Here is a 26,947-nt window from a genome sequence, read left to right on the forward strand (position 1 = left end):
GGTGACAAAGCTACCGCTAATACAGAACGGGAATACTGTAAGCGCGAAACTGTGATTTCCCGCGAGAGTTTTAAACCAGATTTGCATGTCAACTACTATTGGCCGTTATTCTGTGTGCGCAGCGCCGTGTACGTATGACGCAGCCGTAGCTGACCAATAGCTACAAAGCTATGCAGCATTTCTTTAATGAACAGTAAAGTAAGTAATATTGTGAATTTATGTGCTGCATTTATGTTTTCATGATTAAAATAACAGTTTTCATTTATATATGTTCTCTTAGATAAAGATAACACAAAAAAGTGCATTAAAACCGTAACTATAATTTAAACTTTATATTGTTAAACACATTCAAGTGAGGAACATACCAAACACAGGAAAAACTCATTTGTTTTAAGGTCTTGGGCAAAAGATAATCAATAAGCATGTATATCACCAAACATCACTGTCAGAGATTGTGTACTATACAATAACCCCTTATTACCATTCTGGACAAAGCTGTGAAATTGTGTACAGGTTAACACACTGACAAATCTAACAATATTATTTATACATTTCTTACAGAATTGGCTTTTTTATAAATGACTCATTTCTTAAACTGTTGTTGACGGGTAAACTATGAAAACTGACAGGTGGTATATTTCACATCTTACAACTGAATCATACTTAAGAATAAAAATATTTTAAGAATACATTTCTATTGATGTTTTATACAAAAATCTCCAGGTTTGTTGTCTTTTACCAGCCATACAGATGAAACCCAGTCTAAAACACGTTGTCACTGAACTATACAGAGATCACTGGTAATGAGTATCCAAAGAATATGTGGTCAGCCTTCACCAGATGAAAAGAATCACCCAAACATGGCATGTCAGACACTCAACAAAATGTATGTGTTCAGCATTGATAAAATATAAAACCAAAAAAAAAATGTTTCAGTCATCATCGTCAAACTTGATCTTCTTCCCCTGGAAGGCCAGGATTTGCCCTTGCTGCTCCTTCCTTTTCTTACTGGCCTCCCAGGATGGATGCAGTGCCTGCTGTGGTGCCTGATGGGAAAAGACACCTCCACCTCTGTGATCCTTTTGCCTGATAACATCACCTCTGCCTCGCCCCCTCCCTCTGCCGGCAGTGGGAAAGCCCTTCTCTGACGACTCTGGCTTGCTGTACTTGGACCCTGAATTTCTTTCCGTTTCTTTCTCCTGCTTTTGGAACTTGGGTTGTTGACTAAAATCTCTATTTAGACCACTGCCACCCCTTGTTTTCCCTTGGCCCCTAAATTTATCCCCACCTCTCCCTCTGCCTGCACCTCTGCCCCTACCAGGCTTAGACGCAGAAAGGGAAGAACAAAAAACAGACTGAAGCGAGGTCATTTTAGACTTCAGCCTGGACTCAAGCTCATCAAGTTTACTTTGGACCTGGCCTGTTGGGTCCAGTTTCAGTTCATGCCCCTTCTCCTGGTCTACACTTTTCTGCTTCTTCTTCTTCCTGAATTTGCTCACTTTTCCAACAAAGAAGTCATCGTTGTCGTCGCTCTCCTCAGACTGAGAGGACTGCTTGTGGAAACGTTCCTCTGTGCTGTCATCAAAGTACTCTTTTTGCTCATCATCGGATGAGTCTAAATCACTCTCTTCCTCAGCAGCCTTTTTGTGAAGCACTTCAGGTGCAGACTTAAGACTGGGTTTCTTTTCTGCATCTTGACTTTGAGGTTTATTTTTCACGGTGCCCTTTATGTCACTACTTCTGACTGATGGTGGTCTTACATTCTTAGGCATGTCTTTAATTTGACTAACAGCAGTATCAGCTGAATGATTTGCTTTCCCCTTGTCCTTTTCAGGTTCAGCAACAGTGGCATCTGTGATGTCTTTAAGGATTTCATCTCCGTCCTCACTGTCTATGATCTCCTTTTCTTCCACTGTAATGTCCTCCTCTTCTTTCTCACCCTCTCTTTCTCCCTTTTCCTCTGGCGACTGTGGAGTGACCTTTCCGGCTTTCTGTTGCACTTTTTCCTTCCCTCCCTGCTTTCCACTCTTCATCCGCTCCTCTTTGAAGGCTTTCACGGCACCTTTGATGTTTTCAATCTTCTTGTTGAATTGAGGGTGGGTGGCGATGCGCGCTATGGCCCGGTCAGAAATAGTAGACACTGGATTTTTACACACCTGTTCAAAGTTGAGATTCTTCTGCAAGGCTCTCTTGGTCACCTGTCAACAGGGAAAACAGTTTATCCACATAGAAACTTGAATTTGTACTGAAAAAAATCTAAAAAATAGTATATAAACATACAAAACCTACCAGGTCTGGTGAGAGGTCCTTCATGGCGTGGATCTCCTCCAGCAGTCTGGCAGCTCTCCTCTGATTTCTCTCAATTTCTGTCTCTTTCCCCTTCTTCTTCTTCAGGGCGCCAATCTGTCGTGTCAGCTTCCTGATGATCAGAGCCCGAGCCCTCTTCACCTCCTTCCTCATCTTCACCACCTCATTGTTGAGGTTCAGGCCGTCAGCCTGCTTTTTCTCGCTGGGTTGAACAGGCAATGGGATGTTTTTCTCAATTTTATCTGCAGCCTGTGGCATTGCTTCTTCTTCTTCTTCCTTTTGATTATCATCTCTACCTTCCTGTTCTTCATCACCTCCATCTTCCTCTTCTTTCTCATCTCCAGCATCATCATCATCCTCTCCTGCCTTTTTTGCTTCTTCCTGGTCCTGGATCTCTTCGTCCTCCTTTACATTTTCCTCAGCAGACGGCACCATTTTCTCTACCTCGTCTTTGATATACATCATCTGTTGAAGCATAAAACCATCGTAGATTGGTAACTGATTGTGCTTGTTCTCACTGGCAAAAAAACACAACCTATCACAAAATAGTAGAAACTATATACTTTAAAATACGTTTTCATTCTTATCATGAGACCAGAATGCCACACTTATTTAAAACAAGCTTCTTCTTTTTTTAATTGTCTTTCATTGGTTTTCATCACTGCAGATGTGGCTCCTGTTGTATTTTCCGTCCCAAACTCCCCCAAATACATTCCTATTACAAAACGAACTGCTTTATGGAAAATATAGATTTTATAATGCGATACCACAGTTGAATAGATTCGTGACAAAATACATTTCTGATGAAAGCAAAAAAAAAAAAAGTAGTTAAATGCCTGACCGAGACAACCAAACAAGCGTGGCTGAGGCATGGATATTAAGTCTTACCATGTAACGTTAATTGTATACAGGCTTATTTTACGTAGCATTGGCGCTGATGTAGCAAACGGCAGCGCAAAAATTAAAACGTCGCTGTAACCTGTAATCATCACACTTACCGTTCAGAACTGAATATTAAACATTTAAAATTAAGAGAACAATCTCGACTCGTAGGGAGCAGCCATGTTTCTTACGCCTCCGACGGCGGTATGACGTCATACGTCAGCAAGGGGACGCAGCGTGTCGTGAAAGGGGGAGGGCCTTCAACGGACTGTTTTTATTTATTTCTTTGTTTCATGTGCATAAAACAACAACAATGGTGGATAATTGAAGAAGTGAGAATATTAGGATGAGCGAATGACATTTCCAGTTCCAGTTACCAGACCGAAATCACAAGTGAATCAACAGGGGGAGGATGAAGCGGCGCAATGCGGACTGCAGCAAACTCCGACGGCCGTTAAAACGGAACCGAATCACCGAGGGTATATATAGCAGGTACAAAAAAGGGGCTGGAGGGACGTTTTATTGTATAACAATGGCGCCTCTCTGCATATGTTAAGACGGGGTCTGCCAGCCTCTGCTACATTCATATTTAAGCACGCTTGTGTTTTTAGCTACAGAAGGAGCTAAATGAACATGCCCGCGTATTGTTAAAATTATAGGCCTAACGTTACTTGCGAGGTATTTCATACATAATTTGCTCCTGACTAGGTAGTTAAAAGTCAAATTGTGGCTGAATTGAAATGAATGGTGGCCGCGAGACTATGTGGGCATTAAGTATGAATTGCAAGACATTCCGCTCAATGGAAATCGTTTCAGCTAAGACAAAGATAGCATGAACTTGTGAGAATAATGAAGCTCCAGCTTGAGATGACAGCAGCAATGTCAGAACAGAAGCGCTCGTTTCGAAGTCCGGGGTGACACCGACGGCGGGGGTCTCACCTGTGCTTTGTCTGCCAGAGGTCTAAATGTGAATACGCTAATGAGCCTTGCAGACGTGTAAAGAGCACATATTATTTAAAGAGATGTGGAATAAAAACAACATGCCTTGTTTTCCTACAGATTGGCTGATGGCAAGCCAGGAAAAGAAAACCAGCTGTGCTTTAAAGCAACATGTCCAGACACGACACTGTATACGTTCTCTCTCGCTCTCTCCCTCACTTGTTTGGATGTCTCTCAACCATTATTATCTCTCAGCTTCTTTGATAATAGAAACATATTGTTAGACTTATTGGGAACGTCTGGATTTGTATTCATGCTCACTGTTGCTGCTGAATTGGCATTAAACTCCCTCCAAATCTAGTTAGAAGTTGAGATAACACTGTCTGCAATCAAACCGGTGATGTCCTTCTTTTAAACAATAGACTGTTGTATAAACCTGAGGTCCAAATGCTTGTCATAATACCATCTAAATCCATGGCAAACCTTGCGCAGCGTCCCCTCTTTCTCGCTTTCCTGCGTCTTTTTAACATTTTTCTGTCTTTATGTGGTCTTCTCCTGCAGTACGTTCCTGTACCTGAAGTTCTTGGTGGTGTGGGTGTTAGTTCTGCTGGCTGACTTTGTGCTGGAGTTCAGGTTTGAGTACCTGTGGCCCTTCTGGCTTTTCATTCGAAGTGTCTACGACTCCTTCAGATATCAGGGATTGGTAAGAGTTGTATGACCCTGACCTCCCCTTCTAACCTGACAATAACGTGCATGTTACTACCCTAGCTGGAGGTGGTCTGGAGCACATTTTGATCGGTACACAATAAAGATTCAAAAACATGCATCGCCCATCCGCATGGCAAATGCAACTTTGTATTGTACATGTGTGCAGCAAAGAAACACTCAACTCAAATAGGATGAAGGTTGCTAAAGTAGCATTGCACCTGTAAAACATTGGATGGGAACAACATGACTAGGTTTTGTGAGTGTATTTTGAAGTACACACATGCACACATGCCTCTACATTAGTGCATATGTGTATTTGCATGTTTTCCACAAATTACTGCACTTGTTATGGCATATTTAATTGTCTGTCTCTTTCTCCTACCTTTAGGCGTTCTCTGTCTTCTTCGTATGTGTGGCGTTTACGTCAGACATCATTTGCCTCCTCTTCATTCCCGTCCAGTGGCTGTTTTTCGCTGCCAGCACCTACGTATGGGTCCAGTATGTCTGGCATACAGGTAAGTCCAAGTTTTCCGTGTACTGTTTTTATCTCTGCCAGCCAAACAGCCACGTTCACTTCAAAGACTCGGCGTACAAGAAATTTACAGCTGCCAAGTTTCTTCAAGAATGATGTTGGCTTTTTTTTGTAACACAGAGAGAGGAGTCTGTCTGCCCACTGTATCGCTGTGGATCCTGTTTGTGTACATTGAAGCCGCCATACGGTTCAAAGATCTGAAGAACTTTCATGTAGACCTGTGTCGACCCTTTGCTGCTCACTGGTAAACGTCATTGTAGAGTCTTTTGTTAATGCCATCATTTTTTTTTGTAATTTCCATTATAAATAGTAAAAAAAAATCATGTTAAAGTAGCGGATCATTTAATACGTATAAGCTGTATATATAAAGCATACCCTTATATCCTTTATAACGTGACTCTGTGTCTCTCTTCACTTGCCAGTATCGGCTATCCAGTGGTGACTCTGGGCTTCGGCTTTAAGAGCTACGTGAGCTACAAGATGCGACTGAGGAAGCAGAAGGAAGTGCAGAAGGAGAATGAGTTCTACATGCAGCTTCTACAGCAGGCTTTACCTCCAGAGCAACAGATGCTGCAGAGACAGGAGAGGGAGGCAGAGGAGGGTGAGACACACACACAAACACAAAGTACAAAACTTAATATAATATTCCTATTATTAGTTGTAGTAGTATGATTATTATTGCCCAAATAAAACACAAATGACTGAACAAGCTAAAATGACAGTAGAAATAGTTCATCAAAATTGTACTGTCAGGACACTCATGGACAGGGAACAAGGATGATGTCCACTGTGAGTATTATGGCATATAAATGTTACCAGATGAAGAAACATGAATTGGGTTAATTAACCAATTTAGTGGCCAGATTGTTGAAGGGTCATACAGTCCGTTTTGTCAACATTCTCTGACGTGGTGATACAGAAAGTAAATACACTTTACTAGGAGCACCTGTGAAATTGAATGCACTCCAATGCAACGGTTCAGCCGTAAATTCTTCCGTTGCAAAGATAAAAATCTTTCAGTTGACACTCTCAGTTATTAATTTGACTACATGTTTATTATTGAGGTTGTAGTTTGCAGGGGGGTTAAATTCGACTACATTATTAGATTGTACAGAGTAGGTGTACCTAAAAAAGTGGCCACAGATTGTATATTATAGTGTAATTTTTCTGTATAATTTTAAGGGTGTTTTCACACTTGTGGTTCTGTTTATTGGGTGTGGACCAATGGTGAGAACTAAGAAGAAGAATAATGAAGTCATGAGACTAACAAGTAACTCATTCATTGGACAGTTTTGGTGATGTCATCTTGCATTACCAGTGCTACAGGGGCCAGCATGTAGAAAATCTAATTCCAGTGACTGACAGCAGTTGAACTTTGCTGAACCATATTTTCTTTATATATCTTCTCTTCTGCCACATACAGCTCATAAAGAAATAATTTATATAGGCATTAATAATACCAACTGCAACTGAACCTCAGATTTTATAAACAGTGAGAAACAGGAGAAAAACAGATGTCTTAGATAGCAATATTTTTAGGGGGATAGTTACTGTGTCTCTGCTATATTGCTACATTACATTGCATAACTGTTGAAATACTGGATGTTTTGTCCGCATTAGAGTCCGACATCAGGAAAGTTTTCCTGTAACAGCCTGCTGGCACGAGGCTGTTTATGAGTCTTGTCAGGGCTTTTCTCTGTTTTCCATCAAAGGCTATCATTCAATCCATGTTTATGGTCAAATATGTTTCCAGTTTGCTTTGGAATTTGCTTAATTCTCTCCACTATCTTTTAATACGTCTTCTAACAGTGCTTGTATTTGCTCTCTTCCAGCTGCTTTAGCTAAAGGGATCTCAGAGGTGGAACCTGCAGTAATATCCCAAAACGGAGCACCTCCCGGAAAGAAAAGTACCACAGTCCTGTTGCCAGAACTGGAGTACCGGGAAAAAGGGAAAGACAGTACTGCAAAAGAGCGTGAGGGCAAAAAACAAAACACAATTGGAATCAATAACAACAGTATTGTACACACACTGGACTCCAAACTACAGGAGACAGAGTATATAGAGACGTACGCCGGGACAAAGAGACTGAACAACGACCTGGCAGGAGAAAACACACATGCTGATACCAACACACACTCTACTTCTAAGGAGGAAATGGGGGGGACGGGTAAGAACTACAAAAATGCCAGCGGAGGTGGGGGTAACATTTCCAACTCGTCCCCTCGGAATCACAGTTCTTCAAATGGCAGCGTGCCACCAGGTTCCTCGACCAATAAGAATGAAAAGAAGCAGAAGGGGGCAGGGAAAGGGCAGAAGGACCCAGTGGAGAACTGCATCCCCAACAACCAGCTGGGCAAGCCGGACGCTCTCGTGCGGTAAGACACACGCTGTCCCACTGTTTCAAATACCCATTCTTCGCTTGCCTACGTTGTTGTTGTTGTTTCCTGTAGCTGCCTTTTATTGATGCCGTGGCCCTCGCTTTCCTTTTTCTCTGAAAGGCTTGAGCAGGACGTGAAGCGTCTGAAGGCAGATCTTCAGGCCAACAGGCAGTTGGAGTCAGAGCTGCGGAGTCAGCTTTCCTCTCTGGGCAGCCAGGACCGCAGCCTTCGCTCTGAGCTGGGCCAGCTCCGCCAGGACAACGAGCTGCTACAGAACAAGTGGGTGCATGTACGGTATACTCATAGAGTATGGTATGCTCAGCCAAACTCTGACAACAATCATACTCAAGTTGTTACACAATAGAGGTCGTTTCCATGGTAGACAGCTGGTTAGTTAAGGTCTGTATGGTGGTCTTAGTCACTTTTTAGAACCTTTTAGGGGAAACTGACAATTTTTGTTTTTTCCTAAACGGACAATTAGGCAAGCATGAACACCTCACACTGTGATTGGCCAGTTGTGTGGCACACAACGAATACCTCACCCTGTCACTTTTTGTACATAAATGCCTCCAAGGAAAGACTTTAGAGATGTTCAGCACATGAATGAACAAATCTTTAACACGTTCCCATTCTCAGCTGACTTTACTGAATCACCTGATGAATCCGGTGCCACCCCTCACTGGTGACGCTCAGTTGTGATTCACAGTGTGTTACTTCCAAGACTCAATTAAAGGCCGCTAAGGGGACAGAAATTACCATGATGTGTCAGTTCTGGTTCAGCTTTTAACCTCATAAGAGTGCTTGCAAGGTCTAGTTTTAAACTGGACAGAACAAAGTGTTTGAACCAGCAACAGACTGAACTGGTAGTAAGTTTGAAGACAGCGGATACATCACACAAACCCACCGCATTTTAAGCACAGTCTTTGACCTTTATCTTTATCAGTGACTAGTAGGTTGTGTAACAACAGAACCTGTCTCCTTCTCCAGAGGTCCCTGGCTAAGCCTTGGTACACAAACATTGCTTTCTCCGCTGGTGTTGTGGTGTGTTATCAGTGAACAGACTTGAAGGTTAAGCCATTTAAATCTGAGGCGTATTTACAAACATCATTGTAGGATTTGAGTTTGAGTTCTAGTTGCCAGTAAAGGTGCAGAGCTGTACAAAAAGCTACAGCATCTGGATGCTGAGTTTTTAAACCTTTTTACATATGGTCACATAATTCAGCCTTTTCAGTCACATCAACAACAGCAGGCAGTGTCTGACAGTACAGTACATACTGTAAATGATGACTGCAGCAAGAGACTGTCGCAATGGAAGAGTTTGATGAGAATCATCTCCCATCCAGTGCAAAGTGTGTTCATCTCATGGTCCAGCCGGGTTGACTATGTTCTTCTCCACATCTAAGGCTCCACGGTGCCGTCCAGGCCAAGCAGAAGGATAAGCAGACCATCTCCCAGCTGGAGAAGAGGCTAAAGGCTGAGCAGGAGGCTCGCGCCCTCGCTGAGAAACAGCTGGCCGAGGAGAGGAAGAGGAAGAAGATGGAAGAGGCCACTGCTGCCAGAGCCGTAGCATTAGCCGCAGCCACCAGGTACTCATGAGATTTACAAATCCTGCCCGGCTTTGTGTCATCATAATGAAGTTGGAATTTTACCTCATATAAAAAAATAAATTATTGCACAGACTAAGTCAGTAAATACCAATACACCAAATAAAAGGTCAGTTGACTCTTGGATGTAAGTGCTGTTCTTCTCTCCTGTCCGGCAGAGTGGAGTCAACCGACTCTCTGCGTGGTCGTATCAGAGAGCTGGAGACAGAGTGTAAGAAGCTCAGCATGGACATGAAACTCAAGGAGGAGCAGATTAGAGATCTGGAGGGCAAGTGTCAGGTGAGAGGGAATAACTCATTTTCTGATAACGCGCGGAGTTAGTGAAGGTGTGCTCGCGTGGTCATTAGAGACTTTAAAATACATGATCAGAATGCTGTGAATGTAACTGGGAACACGCTCTCATCTGCAGTTAACAAGCTGCTACAGTTCTTGAATTTCTAACAGCAAATGTGATCACTTAAAACTAAAGTTATATGCCATTTTAGTTGGAGTAATTGATGTCATTAAACGAATAGACCCCCTGTGCCTTCTGAGTGCATCAGCCATTTAGCACAGTAAAAGTTTTGTTTAGAAAATGACACTGTTTAGTTGCTTGTAATCATTTTCAGGAAAAAAAATGTTGCATCTCCATCTTAGTCTCATTTCCAATTCACTCTGCTTTTCCCACTCTGTCACGCACAGGAGCTGCGGAAGTATAAAGAGAACGAGAAGGACACAGAGGTGTTGATGTCAGCGTTGTCGGCCATGCAGGAGAAGACCCAGCACCTGGAGAACAGCCTGAGTGCTGAGACCAGGATCAAACTGGACCTCTTCTCTGCACTGGGGGATGCCAAGAGGCAGCTGGAGATCGCACAAGGTAGCTGCTGACTGTAGGGATGCAGTGATTTACCGGTGTGTCTTAAAAGTGCCCTAAATCAATCATGTGTGAATGTTTGGTTACGCAAACAGTGTCTCCATCAATGTATCTTTATGTGCATTTTGCAGCACAGCATTAGTGACGGAAATGGCAAAATTGTTTTTTTACGCTTGAGGTGGTTTTTTTACCTTTTTTGAAAAAAAATTGAGAATTAATTGGAGACAGAAACACCTTTTCCAAATAAGTTCTCCCAACTAGCGTCTCCAGACGAACCGTTGCTTATTATATATACTATTTTGTTACATTAAAACAGACTTGCACAGTGTCCAACAGGTAAATGCATCAATGCCTTCTCATCTCAATCACAGATTTTCACACATTTCCCCCACGGCCTCCTTCATGTCATATATTCACAATATACAGTAACTAAAATCACAGCAGTGAAATGCAGAAATACAGACAGCATGTACTTGCTATGTTAACAGCACATAATGCATTATATCTCTTTTTTTGCTGCATTAATAATAGTAGATAATAACAGTGTGATGTGTTAAGTGTTTTCACTTCTTTAGAATACAGCGCTGTAATACTTGATACTCGCTATCAAACCCTGCGTCAGTCAGTTGCTCATCAGTGAACTACAGCTACGGTTATATTGAGGAGGTAACCAAACTGGAATTGACCTTTTGCACAGCAGACATTTTGACTCGTCGTAGCAGGAAAAGCGCAGGTGAGAGGAATCTCCATAATGATGGCTCAGCTTCATAAAGTGTCCCAGTGAGCGGTGACAGTGAGCCAGCATACACGGAGGGAATGCATTGTTATTAATATGATTAGCTACACCTGTGCTTTCCCTGCTGTGACATGTCAAATGTCTGCTTTAAAAAAATAATGGGATAGCAGTGTATCAGCCAGTTAATAGATAACATGATTAGTGTTAGCTAGCAGGACAGCTAGTAGTAGCCCCATTAGCTTGTTAGAGCTACATACTGTACAGTATGTGGTATGTTATGTGGTACAGATTGTTTCCAGAAAATGTAGTATTATCATGACAAATATCCATATTCTGATACAACGTTACATATACCTTGATAGAGGACAGACCACTCCACCCCCCACCCGCCCTCACAGGGATTTCATTTGCATGGGCACCTCAGTGCAAACACCCCCCCTACAACGCTGTCAACTGAACGTCCGTTTCCTTCGTCTCATCCAGGCCAGATCCACCAGAGGGAGCAGGAGATCGCCGAGCTGAAGCAGAAGATAGCAGAGGTGATGGCAGTGATGCCCAGCCTGTCCTACTCGTCAGACGGCAGCAACCTCAGCCCCGTCGCCCCGCACTACTCCTCCAAGTTCATGGACAATAGTCCCTCCTCCCTGGACCCCAACGCCTCAGTCTACCAGCCCCTCAAAAAGTGACTGTGACACCCACACTCTTGTCAGACGGAACTTTGTCTCTTTCTTTTATCTCGGTGAAGCTCTCCGTTCCGGTTTGGGTTATTTTTGAGTTTACCAGCCCCTGACAGTTTTTGCACTCTAACGTACCACATAATGACACACACACACACACAAGAAACACACACACACACACACACACAACCCCTCCATACATGTATTTGGCTCCTTTTTTGGTTCTATTATGAGAACTATTATTTTGAGGGCGGTGTGTATAACATTTTTTTTTTCTTGCTGTTGAGTTTTGGGATTTAGCCATTAGACAGCGCGATCTGTTTGAAGGGGGAGAAAGGAACACACAGTTTGTCGGCCAAATGTCTGCAGAAGAGCCATCATGCATCGCTTCACGTCAGTCTTCTTTCGGTGTCAGTACAAGCCCCCCCACAGCTATATCTTCTCTAGTGAACTGACACCCAGACTTTTAATTTCAAAAAGAGTTGGCTTTTTCGTGATGGTTTCCATCAAGGCGGAAGACGTGTTTTCAGTTCAGATTTGAGTCTAAAACTCACCTGTAAAGTAAATCCCGTGAGAATTACACGAATGTAAAATGATTCATGTTTGCTGTCACCATTAACTTCAAGCAGTTTCAGATAGGATTGTTTTGTTTTGTAACGTTTTAGCTCAATTATGACAATGTGCATTTCTTCTAAAATAGTGATATTGATCAGTTTGCTGTGTTCTTCAGATGTTCCGATACAATTTGTTCTCCTAGTGCTGGAATAGTGAAGTCTCCAGGATTATCAGCAAGTGGATGAAGCAGATGTGTTTCTGTCCTAAAAAAAAATGCTACTGCTAGATTCGACCTGGCACTGCCAAAATGTCGCATTAACATTCACCTGTTTGCTGCAGACGGCTTTCCTCTCCCTCTGGACCAAATTAGAACCTGTTAGGCCATATTGTTCACTGGATTTAATGATGTCGAGGTAACCGGTCGTTACCATTATTTGCAGATTTTACAGTGCCTTGCAGTTTGTCTTTTTAAGATGCAAAAACCACACACTTTACAATCCTGGGATCCAAAAGCATCAAGCCTCAAAGCTGTGTTTCTCTCTCTCTAGCCGTGGTTTTCATTCAAGAGTTCTCACTTTCTTTCGATTCAGTATTCAAAGGCTCCAAAGCGTCACCTCAGACGCATCTTTTTTCCAACAAATTGATCACAATGTTACACACTTTAAGGGAAAACACAACACTGGACATGGTACTTGTCATGTCATTGTGACACAGTCTTGGTATGCCAAACACCAACCAAACTGATTGTCTGTTCATGCCCTAGAGTTGGCATTTCGTTGTTTACAACAATGTACATTAACTTACTGAGGAATGTTTTCTTTGTTTATTTCATTTGTTCTTAAGTGCCAAGTGTTGATGTTCGGTTTCTATCCATACTTTGATCGATGTAGCTAGCATAATGTTTGCAGAAGAGTGCTGTTATTTTTTTCTGTCATTAGAACATATTCAGATGGTGTTGTGTTTACAAGGTTCTGGGCTGATCATGATGAAGCAGCAGGTGGTCAGTTGGACTGGTTGTGTTATTCACACATTTATTTATTTGTTACAACGTTTGTTAAGTGGCACCTCCTTGATATTTCCCATCATATTCAGTTGATTTCCTCTATTTTCTACCAGGAAGGATTCTGTGAATGTGTTGTGTTGGGAAAAGGTTACCCCTGAACCATTTGACCACGTCGTGCTGTCATGTTGCCTACCTGGAAAAAAAAGTATTTTTCGTGGATCGCTCTGGTGTTGTGAATTGAGTTCTCAAGTTGCTTTTCTAAGTTTGTGTAGAAGGAAGAGAAGGTTTAAAAAAAAGTGCTTTGTTTTATCTTTTCATTGTTCCACTATGTTTATTTTCTTTACCCAAAGTGATGGTGGCTGTGTCACCCTTTTCACTTTGGTCATCCATATTAAAGAAAGTCTTGCTGGTGGCAATGCAAGCTGTTCAGTGTGTGTACGTGTCATGATCTGTGTGTCTAGTTTTCCTTTTTATGACACAAGCATGAGGCCAAGCATTTTACCAAACATCAACCTTGAGATGGTGATTGGCGGTAAATACAATTTTGGGATGTCAAAATGCAATTTATTTGCAAAAAAAAAAAACCTTAATTGCCATATTTTCTTACTTCAGAAGTTACATGCATTTCCATGTAACTAACATGAGCTCATACACGCATTTAGTTTAGCTTGTTGTTACCTCCCAGATCTGCACACCAAGTGCTGTTGACATCCTATTTTTAAAACCTAGTTGCTCTGCCAGGACTTCCAGTCAGAAAAATTATGGTTACCCTGTGGTTTGATGCTGCCTTCAAGTGCTCCTTCTAAATATCTGTATCTTACTAAGAAATACACAGACCAGTTGCATTAGGTTGCTTTATGGTAGACACAACGACCAAGTAAGCGTTTTTATTGAAATTTTCATACAGGTTTTATCAGTTATGGGCTGATATAATGTTAGATAATTGCTTCCACCTGTTAAGATGCCCAGTTCCAGGAAGACAGCACAATACAAGACTGTCAACAAAGTGGTTACAATAGCAGAAACTTTTGCTCAAGCTGTGCTCATATATGAAGGTACCAAGGCGGTGTGATTTGCGTTTTCTAGACAAGCATTAAAAATAGTTCTGGCTAAAAAAAAAAAAAAATCCACATGAACCAACAACTTAAGAGCCCTAAGGTCCAATTTTACACAAATGCAACATCACTTCTCCGTCGGGCTCGTTCACGCGCGCTGACCTCGTAAATTGCGGTATTTCTGACAGCACGGGAAGGCACCACAAGTCCATCCTCCCCATCAGCAGTCTGGTCAACAACATTTCTCCTCAAGACCCTCCAGCAAACTTCACCGACTCTCTGCTTTTTAAAACACCGATATGGATGCCCTCAGGTCGGCTGGGAGAGCTATTATCCGGAGCCCAAGTATGGCGAAACAGTCCTGGACTGCCGGCAGACACAGAAGTAAGAAACACTGTAGAAATAAGGCTTTTAACCGTTAGCTGCGTTTCCCACTTCCACCGTGCCGAATTTGACTTTAGCTTACCGCTTAGCTCATTTTACCTTAATTACCACAGTGGCGATGAGTCAACCTCACATTTGTAAGATAACTTCACCAAAGTTAAGCGTTTTGCTTCAAAAGCGAAAAACACCAGCATTTGATTATGTTCCTGTGTTGTGTCGTCGGTACAAAGTTATAAAAAGAGAAAGTTTGACATCCTTTTTTAACTTATAAATGTTTTTCTCGTATTGTTTGACTAAGGGACGTAATTCCGATTGAAAAACTGCTATTTTGAGGAGCGTTTTTTGTTTTCTCGTGTTTGGTTCTGTTTTGGGGGAAACTCTGTCATTATTGTAATCCGGAGGAGTTTTGGAAGTCGCTCGTTCGTTCCTTTGCAGTGCGGTTGACTCAGTTTCAGGAATTTTCCGGAAATAAATGTTATTTTGAAACCAGGCAGAATGAAGTGGACATCAGCACCAACGAACAGTGGCACTCAATTAAGTTCTAAATCTAATGATTTTTAATGGAAGTATTCGACATGATCTCCCTCTTGATTGTTTATTTATACTCACATGTGTTAAGAAAAGATGTGAAGGCTAGAATATTTTCAGCAGGTTAGTACAAGGCTGTATTGTCTTGATATTTTACTTCCTACAGCTACAGTGCTTTGGATTAGTGGATAATCCCAGTCTTCCAGGACAGCCCCCTCTTTCCATCCCCTCCACCAGAGTCGGTGCTAGAATTTACAGTGATTTTTGTGTCTTGCTCAAGGGCCCTTCAGCGGTTTAGGAGCTTGCCCACGCTGCGGCATTTACACAAAACTCCTTTAAGGCACTTTGGTGGCCATTGTAGGTCTCGAGGGCCACTTTGTAAAATAAATCTCACTTGATCCTGCCTGTAAACTTCTGGGGGAATGACCGGGTGGCTTAGGCGGCCTGAAAGCTCCCCTGCCTGTAACCATGAGGACAAGCCAGGAATGCTGCGAGTAAGTCAGTGCACGGCCCCTGTTGGCTTGGGTTCAAGCTGGTCTATTTTAAATTCCACCAGAAAGCCTGTATGATCATTAGAAAATACAGGGTGGATTACAGAAATATCCCCCATTTCCATATGTAACCTGAGTAGCTCACCTCAAAAAGTGCTTCTGAGATTTGGGATACACTCTTACATACAGGCACATTTCTGTATTAATGGTTGAGGGTCAAAATGTGGTCACTTCTGCACAGCGATACATGAGCCAGCCTTTTACAACAAAGTTTTCCAGCGCGCTCGGTTTAAATGCTCCACAGTAAGCAATCAGAGCACAGTTCTGACATGCACATGCACATCTGTGCGGAGCGCTTTGCCCCATCAATTGTATTGTGAAGAAGCACTCATCAAAATAAGTGAGCGTTTAAATGGAAAATTTTCACCCCCTTTTATGTATTGTCAAAGTTTTAAACCAGCCCATATTAGATGCAGTTAAATGTCTCAGAATGAGGTGCTTCATTCTGACTCGGGTGTTTGCATGAGGCATTCTGACTCTGATCGGGCTCTGACTCTGATTACTAGTGGAATTAAAAGCTTCCTGTAGAGGCAGCTAGTGACCCACTTGTTATAGAAGTAGTGTATTGTAGTATAGATTACCAGGTCTTCTCAAGGCTGCAGGGCACACATTCCTCACCAGCGCTGACCCATATCGCCCGGGCTAGACTTCCAAGCCTCCGAGACCCAAGTCGGGTCAGCCCACATTCTATCGTCTCAGGGACGTACACTTGGGATATCAGGTGAATGTGGTTAACTGACCCGGACAGAGCACCAACAGGGCTGTAGCACCTGAGGACCACCATTAACGCTGCCCTACAGGCTTTAGCCACTCATCTTCACATATCTTCATACTGTCAGTGAGTTTGCATTAAGGGGAAACCTATTCAGCCCTATGGAGACTGCCCTATTTTAAATGGCAAAGGCCTCCCCACTCCTTGTCCACTTCTCTGCTCTTATTGCCCTGTCTCTGTCGCCCTGGACGACCCACACCGGCACGCTGCCAATGTCAAGGACCAGCCAGAGGGTGCTTGTCTGCAGCAAAGAGCCTTTTTCTGGGTACCTCCTCAAATGGAAGCATGTGATTCTGCCAGCACACAGCAATGCTCAGTATGACGAATCACCACCATGATAGGAACATTTCTACTGCATTATGATGTAGTTAATTTCACCAACGCGTGACTCTCTAGTTTGCTCTTCTGCCTCGGTGCTCATGAGGATGAGGCTTTTACCCCCTCTGTTTCCACTGTTAGTCTCTGCCATGACTGTCAGACTTTCCCATCCTCCTTGCTGCTTTGTTAGAGATGAGAAGTGTGTTCAATCAACTCCTGGCGTGTTGGAGTCACACACCACTATCAGTCAGATATTCTGCTGGCAAGATGGTATTTTTGATGGCTCTGAGAACCACTTTAATTACACTCTGCCTGCCCAGTCTGCCCAGAATTGGCAATAAGAACCATATGGGATCAATGAACTTCCCTCCAATCGCAGTTGCAGCAGGTGGCATCGGAAGTGATGTGCTGGATTTAAACTCCCCAGATCAGAGTTTGTTCAACTTTGTTTTTTGATTAGAAGTGATAGATGGCCAACACTCAGACTCAAGAGACATGGAGATATGGGAAGTAAACAGTAAAGAGCTGCACTCCTACTGCACACAGCCCCTGAGCTGGATTACATTATGTTCTGTACCTTAACCTGTTACCTGTGCACAGCAGTGGACTGCAGTTCTGTGCAGGATGTGTCTGCATTTCATTATTATAATGATAGATCAGCTGAGTGATTAATGGTTAGGTCTACCTATAGAATCTTGCATGTTGAGCTGGTCCTCTTAAAATGAGGTGATACAAACACACTGGCTCTGCAGCTGCCATAATATGAGAGAAACAAAAAGGTTTGGAGCTCAGGTTTGACTGTTTGGCAGAAGTGACAGGGCAGACGATCTTCTTTTGGCAGGTTGTTGTTGTGTTTTGTTTTTTCAAAGTAAAGACAAGTTGAACAAACTCTGCCATTGGGAGGAAAAAGTCCTCAAGTGTGGTTGCATTTCTTTTTGTTATAAGGAGAAAAAGCACACCAGTTCTCACCTGATTGACAGATTCTTCTCTGGTTACGGACCCACCAGTTCCTCCTAAGTCAAGTGACTGTGTAAGATTTGTCTGTTCCACATTGTAACAGTTGTGGATATCCATCTTGTTTGTATTCTGCTCTGTTTATTTGGCCCATTAACCCTACAGCCTGATAAATGAACTTCAGGCTAAATGCCTCTGAAATGTTTTCACTTTGCATCCGCAGAGACTTCCAGGCCAACGTGTCGTCACTTGCGTCTTGATATTTCTCTGCATCAGTTGAAACCCTGACATCGGCTGAGATGAGTTTGGATTCCTTGAAAGCAGATTTTGGAGCCGTGTGGATGCAGATCAGTGGAGCTGAAAGAAAAGTTAAATGATGGCAGAAGTTGTAGGGCCACAGTTGGTGGTTTCCACAGTGATTCAGTGTTTGGTGTAGACACACAAATCAGCCAGGACGTGAATTGCCTGTCAGTTGGACCCTTTTGGATCCGCACGTTCGTTGCCACAGTGCTCAACAAAGACTTTTTTTGCACTTTGACGCATGAAATGGATACTCATCCATTAGTGTTGGATTTGATGGATGACTCAGGAGCTGAGGCCTGTGGTGTTGTCTTATCTTGCTCTTCAGTTCCCCCTTCTTTCTGTCGTTCTCTCGCTCTGTCATCAAAGACACATCCACTTACCCTGCAATCAGAAAACTGTTTTTTTTTTCACACCCAGTCAAGAATCTCTTAACACAAACAGATGGTTAGGTCGACTTGTATTTACAGCAGGGTCACCTGGTTTTACTTGGTCTCAGCTCACATGTGCACACAGCTGTTTCCTTTCAGGTTTCTGCTGCTGACCTTGGATCACAAAGCCGTTCACATTCTTTGGCTGAGCGGTGCCTGGTACCTGCTCTGGTGCTATTTTCTCAAGACAGACCACGTTGAAATCTGATGCCGGCACTTTATTGAAATTATGACATAGTCCAGTCAGCGCTGTCCTCCGCCATGGGTTTGTCCTGACCACAGTTAGTCCAGAATGGTGTCAGAGGATTTTCCTCAACAGGAGTTCTGTTGGGTTTAAGTGGTCCATGATGTTTAGTGCTATTTCAGAAGTATTGAGTACCTGTATGGATGGTTCAACCTCCAAAAACTTTGGCTTTAGTGTCAAAAAATGCAAAAACCTGTATTTTTAAAATCTTGTTTGTGGTGTGGTGTTGGCAGTAAATGACCAAATGACCACTTACAGCCACAATGAAAGCCAGTAGACGGACATTACAGAGCCAAAAACATCACCACAGATTGTCTCAATTCAGATTGTCATGATATTTACAGACAGTCATATGAAGCCTGGCTTTCATGATCCCCTGACTTTACCTCTTGTGCCATCACAACGTTCACATTCATAATTTGAAGTGAAATGTTCTAATCAGCTGTTGGATTGTCATGAAATTTGGTATACATGCTCCCAACAGGATGAATGGTAGCAATTCTGAAGATGCCCTGAATTTTATCTAGTGCCAGCATCCTGTCACAGTGTTTAAGATATTGACTAAATGTCTGCAAAAGTACAGACTTTCACATCAGCCTCAGATGTAATTTCTGTTTTGTGCTAAATGCCATGTGTAAGATAATCAGCATGTTAGCATAGTCAGTGAGTGCAGAAGGACATCATGTACATGCTACGATCAAATTCATTCATCATGAACAATATTAATCACTTCCATCCTAAAATCTTTCAAAGAACAGTTAAAACTTTTGATATTTTTATTGGAGGTTTTCACAGAGAGGTGTGAATGCTGTTTCATGTTGTTGGACGTTTTAGCATAATGAACCGGCTCTTAAAAGAATCATCCTTCAGCTGCAGACCTCCTTCACTTACAGTGTGTGTGTGTGTGTGTGAGCACGTTGTGTGAACATGTGTCTGCATGAGTATGTGGTATTCCCTCCATCCCAGAGGAGGTGAATGCTGGGAGGATGGATTTCTAGGTAATGGTGATGTTTTTCTGCTCTTGCTTTCCCTAACCCCTCCTTTCTTTCTCAGAGGAAATCTGTGTAAACACAGCCCACGGGGTCAGGGCCAGCCGGCACCACACAAAAACTGATAAGAAACCACATGGAGATAGCAGCTGTTCCTTCAGCAGTTACAGTTTTTACACTCCTTGCTCTTTTTCAATCAACAGATCAGCTTGCTAACCTTCTAACTCTTTGAGAAGTGAACACAGTCACACACTTTTTAAAGAGAGACATCTATGGCCTAGTTTGGGAGAGATCAGTTATGTTCCTTTCCGAAAGGGGAAGCCACGCTCTCCTCTTATCACAATATGTCAGAGTCCATGTATACTTGCTCCTAACTTTGCCTTTTTATTGTCAAGCCCTATAAGTTGCTTTTGGAGTTGAAATATTTACTTTACATTGACTGTACCTTTGACCTAGATACCCTGTTTTGCCATTCCACTTCAGGGAGACAGCAGATGAAATGGCTCAACTTTTAAGTTCAGCATAGGCTGTTTACATTTCCTCTGATTTGTGTTTTTCTAAAGCGCTTTGAATGTTCTCTCGATTAATCTTATTTATTTTGGAACATGAAATGGAGAGGGGAAAGCAGGCAAGTCATCTGTGAAGCTGTAACCAACACATATTTGATGTTTTTGAACTTGATGAATGGGCACAACAAGAACACTTCCTGTTAATCAATTAATTGAGCCAGTTTCCCCCTGAAAATCTGTTTTTCTCTGCAGAGCTTCCGGAGAACTGGACTGACACCCGGGAGACCATCTTAGAGGGCATGACCTTTAACCTGCGCCACCTCGGCATGACACTAGTGGACCAGCCCAAGGGAGAGGACCTGTCGGCTGCTGCAGTAAAGAGGATCGTTGCCACGGTGAGAGCTGGAATAACGCTAACAATGTCATTATGGATGTCATACAGTCAAGTTGAGAAACAGCTGGTGGCGCTGCAGAAGAAGAGGATGCAACAAGATGAACTAGCTAAGAGCATAAAAGAGCATAAAAGAGTCGCGTCATCCCTCCACAAAGATCTGATGCTCCAGCAGAAACTTTAAGTCCCACACTTCATCTATGTCTTGATTTATTTGCGACGTCTATTTCCATAACACTTTGCTGCACTTTGCTTCTATCGATACAGCAAGTTTTCCACTTCAGTCATGTATAAAACATCCTTTTTGTCTTTCGATTTTCCTCTTTTCCACTCATTTTTTTTCCTGCGCAAATTGAAAATGTACATAAAAACACACTAAATGTCTCATTGTTACTAACATGTGGTATATTTTGCTCAGTGCTACAGTTTATTGAATTGATCATTTATCCAAGAATTAGGCTACAACCTACAAAGTAATGAATAAAGCAAATTTTTCCCTTTTGGGATTTCATAAAATCACATCAGTCTTCTCTATGCACAGTATGTATTCACTGTACCTGAGCCCATAGTTCAACACACTCACGTGCTCTTAAACAAACTTGTTGTTTGTGTCCGTAACAGGCTAAAGCCAGTGGGAAGAAGCCTCAGAAGGTTGCTCTGAAGGTTTCCCCTCAGGGAATCGTCCTATACGACAGCTTGACTAATAAACTCCTGGAAAATGTCTCCATATACAGGTATGTGCAGAACAGCACATATTTGCCAAAATGAACCATGATGGTACACTTCTGGAGCTGCTAAATGCAAGTTATAAAACCTTGTAAGACCCTTGGCATGTGACTGATGTGGCACATGTGAACTCGCTCAGTATGCTGTGTCTCTAACCTGTCACCTCTGTCCTGTAGGATATCCTACTGCACTGTGGACAAACTGCATGATAAAGTGTTTGCTTATATTGCTCAAAACACCCTCAATGGGACCCTGGAGTGCCACGCCTACCTCTGCTCCAAGAGGAAAGTGGTGAGTTGTTTGACTACAGTATCAGCGTTTTATGTTTAATCTAAAGATGATAAATCAAAATCCAGCGCAGTGGTTTTTAACTTGGCATCAGCTTGTTAAATAAATTACTACATCTGAGAGTTAAGTGTACCTTTTTCTTTTCCCGCTCTTCATGGTTGGGTAGATAATTTAATCTTTAGTTTCACTCACTGCACAGTTTGTGTCCTCTTGGCAATGCTATGTTTGGTTGCACCTGTGACGCCCAGCGTGTGCCAGGTGCTTCATCCAGTCGCCTTATGATCTAAAGTGAGAGGACAGAGGCACTTTTTTTGGAATAGACACAATTTATCCTGCTCTTCTTCTGTGTCTGTCTGACACCGTGGCTGTCCTTTCTACTCATCCCCCCACTCTTAAGAGGAAACCCGAGAAGTCTCACTCCTCAAGCTGTCTGTCATCTTCCTGCGCTCCCACATGTTGAAAAGCAAAAGGGCACTTTTCCTCTCATGTTACCTGCTTCCGCACTCATCCCCTATTCTACTAGGACAACATGATGATAGTCTGCTTCCTTAATACACGGAGACAGTGATGATGACCTGCTTTTGTCCTCTATGGAAGCAGCTCTTCAGTTGGAAAGACCATATTTTCATTGGGATGCATTTGAAATATATCTGCTACTGATCATGCTTATCATTCTTCTGACTCAGCCTATACTCAGCTGAGTGTCACTGGGTTTGCATTCACGCAGCCATTAGCCATGCACTGTAACAAAGTGTGTTTTTCTCCTGTTCTCCAGGCTCAGGCAGTGGCTTTGACAGTAGCCCAGGCCTTCACAGTAGCGTTCGAGCTCTGGCAAGTAGCCAAAGAAGGTAGGCACCACACTGTTCGCCCTCCATGCTCACACCCACACACACAAGCACTGTCTATGGAGGAATTGTTTTTATCAGTGACTTGTGTTTGCACTGAATCAGCCTTGATGCTCCAAGGATGCAGCTATCTGCTGGAAGGGTGCAGCCAACAAGTTTTGACCTGCTTGTGTTATGTCTCCGTGCATCTCGTCTCTATCTAGAGAAAGGGAGAAGAGCGAAGTCTGGTTCAGCTGGAGAGGCCAGCAGTAGTTCCCATTCAGAGAGATCGAACAGCTTGGGGAGCCTGAAAGGGACAGGTGAAAAAAAACACAAACACACACACACGAAAAACTCAGAGCTTCATCAATAGGGTTTCATCTTCCATTCATTTAATTGCATGGTAGTGCTACGTAGCTAATACCATACTAATGTAAGCATTCATGTACCGCTAAATCTTGGTGCAGCTGAGCAGTGGAAGTTTGAAGCTGAGCCTGACAACTTGCATCGTATGTCCTGAAATTGAGGCTATCGATTGAATTTTTTTTTGATTGCACGCTTCGTAATTGAATAACTACGCACGCAGATCAGTCACACACAACCACCATGAAGGTATCAAACCGTTATCTTATTCCCCCTGACAATAACCTTTATCTATTGAGGTTAAAATGTTTCCTCTGGTGCCAGCCTTGGGCCAAATGTTAAACATTTTGTTCCACTGTTTTCTGTGATGTAGAGAGCTTTGTGAGGCTGTAGTCTCTTCACATCCTGCAGACACAGATTTCCTGTGTTTGCTGCAGCACTCATGGTTTGCCCGTCCTTCTCCTCCCAAGTAGATGTGGCCACAGACAACCTGTTGGACTTTGAGGACAGTGTGAACGCGGTAGTGGAGACCAACGGGAATGTAGAGGAGGATCAGCTGGATAACCACAGGCCCTCTGAGACCAATAATAACCCTGCATGGGTAAGATCGACTCAAGTCCACTGTGATTCAAATTGATTGTGCCTGCAGATCCTGGAAAAGTCTTGAAAAGTATTATGAATATCTCAAATCATAAGGTATCAAAACTAAATACATGTCTAACATGTAGTTATATGAACCTTGTTTGCAAGCATCATTATGACATACATGTTCTGGTATTGACTGGATGAATATTAAGATTCTACTTGTTCTTCTTCTTCCAGGAAATAGAAGATGATTTGGATGAAGCCTTCTCCAGGTGAGACCTTCTTCTTAATAGATTTATTATTAAGTCAAATTAATCTTCGTTGATTCTCTATGCTGCTTGTTAAAATAAAAACTCTGCTTTGCCAAATCCTTCAGTATACTCTAGTTCATTCTGATGCTGCTTGGCTCTACAGCGCCACTTACTGATGATTTCTGTGTACTGCAGAATGCAAATCCTCCAGCCTGTGATTATATGGAAAGGGACTATACAATCCCTGAGAGATGATTTGATAGCTAAACTTTCAACTGCCCTCAATCTATTGTGTGTTTGTGTCTCCAGCTGTGCTCTGGATAGCTATGGTTCATTTCCAGGTAAAGTTGAGTACCACTGTCAACTGTTACAAGCCTTACTTTAGTGTAGTAGTCCTAATTACTAACCTAACCATAATCTGTTGCATTCAGTCACCGCCAAACCCAGTGCCACTCTTCACTGGTCAGTTATGTCAGGCAGTAGTGTGGAATAGCTTCCTGTGCCCTTTATTTCCTCCCAGGTGGAAAAAATGTCGACGGGGTTCAGAGAAGAAAGCTGACATAAAGTATTGAGTTTCAGTCAAAGTGAAAAATGTCATCATCTTCACCCATCGCATCACCAAAAATTGCTCTTTTTTTTTTAACTGATAGCCTTTTCCTCATAGTCTGCTTTTGTCTGTCAATGAATGGACTGAGTCGGAGGGAGTAATGCGAGTCCACGATACACTGAGGCCTTTGTTGTGTTTGTGGTCGCTGGTGTGAAAGTGGAGCAATGTGTCACTTCACCCGACAGATCAAACCATTTGTCCCACGGCTCGACTGAACTGAATGTCTTGGAAGTAATCCTGTTGACCTCCACCCGGGCGTTGTAGAAATGATTATCCCAGAGACAAAAGGCCGTTTGCAGCCAGACTGAGGGGCCCTAATTAGAGGAAATTGAGGCTTTAGTTATACAAACACGTCTGAGAGGCTGAGCCGCTGTGGAAGCGGCATTAAAATCACTGCCTGACCCCAAGCTTTAACGCGACGAGCTAATGAGCAGCAGCTACAGTGCTCTGGATAAGTGACATCAGGCCTGAACTCCACATACATTTTCATCTGACACCATTTAGGCTAGTTTCAAGTCTTGATTATGTTAAAACTTTATCCATTCTGCTGTCTTGAAGGCTAAGGCTGCTGATATTCTATATATTACTTATTGTCCAATGAATTGATCCTACTACCAAGTATTGCCCGTGTATACAAAATCTGATCTTATTCCTCTGTGGCACTGAGCTCCATGTCCATGTCCAAACGCTTAATTCAGTTTTGCACTGACTGATATCTTCCTTCATTACCATAAACATGCGTACAGTGGTTAATGCTGAGTTAATCTCACATACATCGTCCCACTCAGAAGAGGTGAGGGACCTCTCACTGAATGCCAGCAAAACCCAGGAGCTGCTTGTTGATTTTGGGAGGAAGCAGCCGAGGAAATACACACCCATCTGGTCTGGAAAGTGCAGATCGTAGCACTGGTAACACTCCCCACGCTGCAGAGGTTTTACACCGGAAGGTGAAGAACACAAACTAGTAGAATTACAATCCTCACCACCGCAGCAGTGAACTGTTCCTGCTCCCGAGCTCTGAAAAAGTCCAACACAGAGCTGGCACATCAAAATTCAGTCTGTGGCAAGAACTAGTCCATATAACCGTTCACTTCCATCTGCGTAACGCTTGCTAAAACTGCAGTGCAGTGTATTTGCGAGCCATCTTTAAAGATTTGCGTCTTCAGCAGGAGCCGATCGACTTCAAACAAACAGGGTTTTGTATTCACAGTAGGATGTTGAGAGACGGACTAACCCTTTTGGTTTTGGTCTGTCAGTGGGATTTGGTGACAATATTGTCGAATAAAAAAAATGGAATAACAGCAGCCTTATCCTTTCATATACGTTTGACATTTTTTAAACTGGAACAGAGCTCTTGTTGAGTGCTTTCTGTTCATCCATTCATCTTTCCCTCCTCTGTCTTCTCAGCCTGGCAGTGTCGCGTACTAACCCCCAGGTCCTGGACATTGGGGTGACGCCCCAGGACTGGCTCATCGAACCCGACTGGGACAGCACCAATGGAAACACTCCCAACAGTCTCAGCCCGTTCGGGGACGACGTCTTCAGCTTCTGACCAGCACAACACAGCAGAGAGAGTGAGGAGGGCTGTCGTTATGTCTTCCTGTCAATCAACAAGGCATCACTGCGTATTTAAAATGAGGCTACAGTGCGTCCATAAGGGATTAAGTGTAGAGCTGTGACATAACGTTTGGCCTCTCCTCACCTTGTTGCACTCTTCACATGGACAGTTCTTCCCTTCTTAGTGGAAACGCACCAAAGCAATAATCTCATCCTTTTATTCCACTGCAGTCATCCTCACAAACTCAATGTTCAACTTCTGTCACCATTTGTTGTACTTTATTTGCTTACATGCTTCTGTTTCAGTAGTTTTGGCACCATAATCAGTGTTTTGTATATGTGTTTAGTTATAATTTATAGTTGTATAATTATTTTTTTATGGATGAAGACAGGAGTAGTATTTCTGTCAGACAGATGTACAGACTGTATCAACAGGCCTTAATACCAGCAGGACAATCAGCCACACTGTACCTTAAAGTTGAACCAAGTTCACCGGATTTGATTGACGTAGGATTTGTCCCTCCACCACCTTGGATGTAAACTGAAGATTGTTTTGTGTCTAAAATCTGAAAATCAGTCTAGATGATGATATGAAGTCTTTGTAGCAGCGGCTCACTGTTGGTACTTTCACCGCAGTGTTAACATTGTTCTCTTGACAGAAGTCCAGATGTGTTCAAGGTTAGACTCCATTGTGGCCATTTCATGTACACTGTAATCTACCAGCATTATGCAGAATTAAATATATTCATGAATAAGAAATGGACTCTTTTGGTATATTAATGGAACTCATAAACCATACAATAACTGGGGGTGTGTAGAGTAGGGAACATATTGTTGGAAGAGGTTCAGAGTTCATTCTTGACTGTTTAACCACAAAGTCAGTTTAGTAGCTGTTTTTATCATTTTCCAGAAGAAGAAAAGTCCTTCAAATTATTTTAAAAATTTTAGAATTGATCATCTACAAATCCATGACATCTGGTAAATATCTGTCAATGAATGAATGGTTAACTATTTGTACAGCACCTACGTACTCATACATAAGACTGCATTATCAAGAAAGCAGATTCAAAGGTCCCAAAGAAACAATTTAAACACCTGTTGCCAATCAACCTGTTTACCTGTGGAATGATCCAAACAGGTGTTTT

The 26,947-nt window shown here is 42.6% G+C and overlaps 3 protein-coding genes across 4 annotated transcripts; 2 read left to right on the top strand and 1 right to left on the bottom strand.

Annotated features, from left to right (window-relative positions):
- Nucleotides 1–323: 323 nt before the first annotated feature.
- srfbp1 (serum response factor binding protein 1) lies at nt 324–5,282 on the bottom strand. 2 transcript variants are annotated; one of them, XM_041955785.1, is made up of 3 exons: nt 5,219–5,282; nt 2,290–2,772; nt 324–2,198 (listed from the first exon to the last, which is right to left on the bottom strand). In XM_041955785.1, the coding sequence occupies exons 2-3, from the start codon at nt 2,770–2,772 to the stop codon at nt 933–935; spliced, it is 1,749 nt and encodes a 582-aa protein (XP_041811719.1). In that variant the 5' UTR covers nt 5,219–5,282; the 3' UTR covers nt 324–932. The 2 variants fall into 2 exon arrangements, with proteins under 2 accessions (XP_041811719.1, XP_041811718.1); XM_041955784.1 differs by lacking the exon at nt 5,219–5,282 and adding an exon at nt 3,306–3,387.
- maco1a (macoilin 1a) lies at nt 3,454–13,596 on the top strand. Its single transcript, XM_041955783.1, has 11 exons — nt 3,454–3,681; nt 4,690–4,831; nt 5,225–5,351; nt 5,489–5,612; nt 5,791–5,969; nt 7,201–7,744; nt 7,868–8,026; nt 9,151–9,333; nt 9,510–9,630; nt 10,033–10,207; nt 11,424–13,596. Exons 1-11 carry the CDS (start codon nt 3,602–3,604, stop codon nt 11,624–11,626), a joined length of 2,037 nt encoding a protein of 678 aa, XP_041811717.1. The 5' UTR covers nt 3,454–3,601; the 3' UTR covers nt 11,627–13,596.
- An 839-nt stretch (nt 13,597–14,435) lies between these two features.
- ldlrap1a (low density lipoprotein receptor adaptor protein 1a) lies at nt 14,436–26,546 on the top strand. Its single transcript, XM_041955549.1, has 9 exons — nt 14,436–14,614; nt 20,463–20,605; nt 21,223–21,335; nt 21,504–21,618; nt 22,391–22,463; nt 22,664–22,759; nt 23,276–23,403; nt 23,625–23,659; nt 25,653–26,546. The coding sequence occupies exons 1-9, from the start codon at nt 14,530–14,532 to the stop codon at nt 25,795–25,797; spliced, it is 933 nt and encodes a 310-aa protein (XP_041811483.1). The 5' UTR covers nt 14,436–14,529; the 3' UTR covers nt 25,798–26,546.
- The last annotated feature ends 401 nt before the right edge of the window (nt 26,547–26,947 follow it).

This window comes from Chelmon rostratus, chromosome 16 (assembly GCF_017976325.1).
Source record: "Chelmon rostratus isolate fCheRos1 chromosome 16, fCheRos1.pri, whole genome shotgun sequence".
Classification (NCBI taxonomy): Eukaryota; Metazoa; Chordata; class Actinopteri; order Chaetodontiformes; family Chaetodontidae; genus Chelmon; species Chelmon rostratus.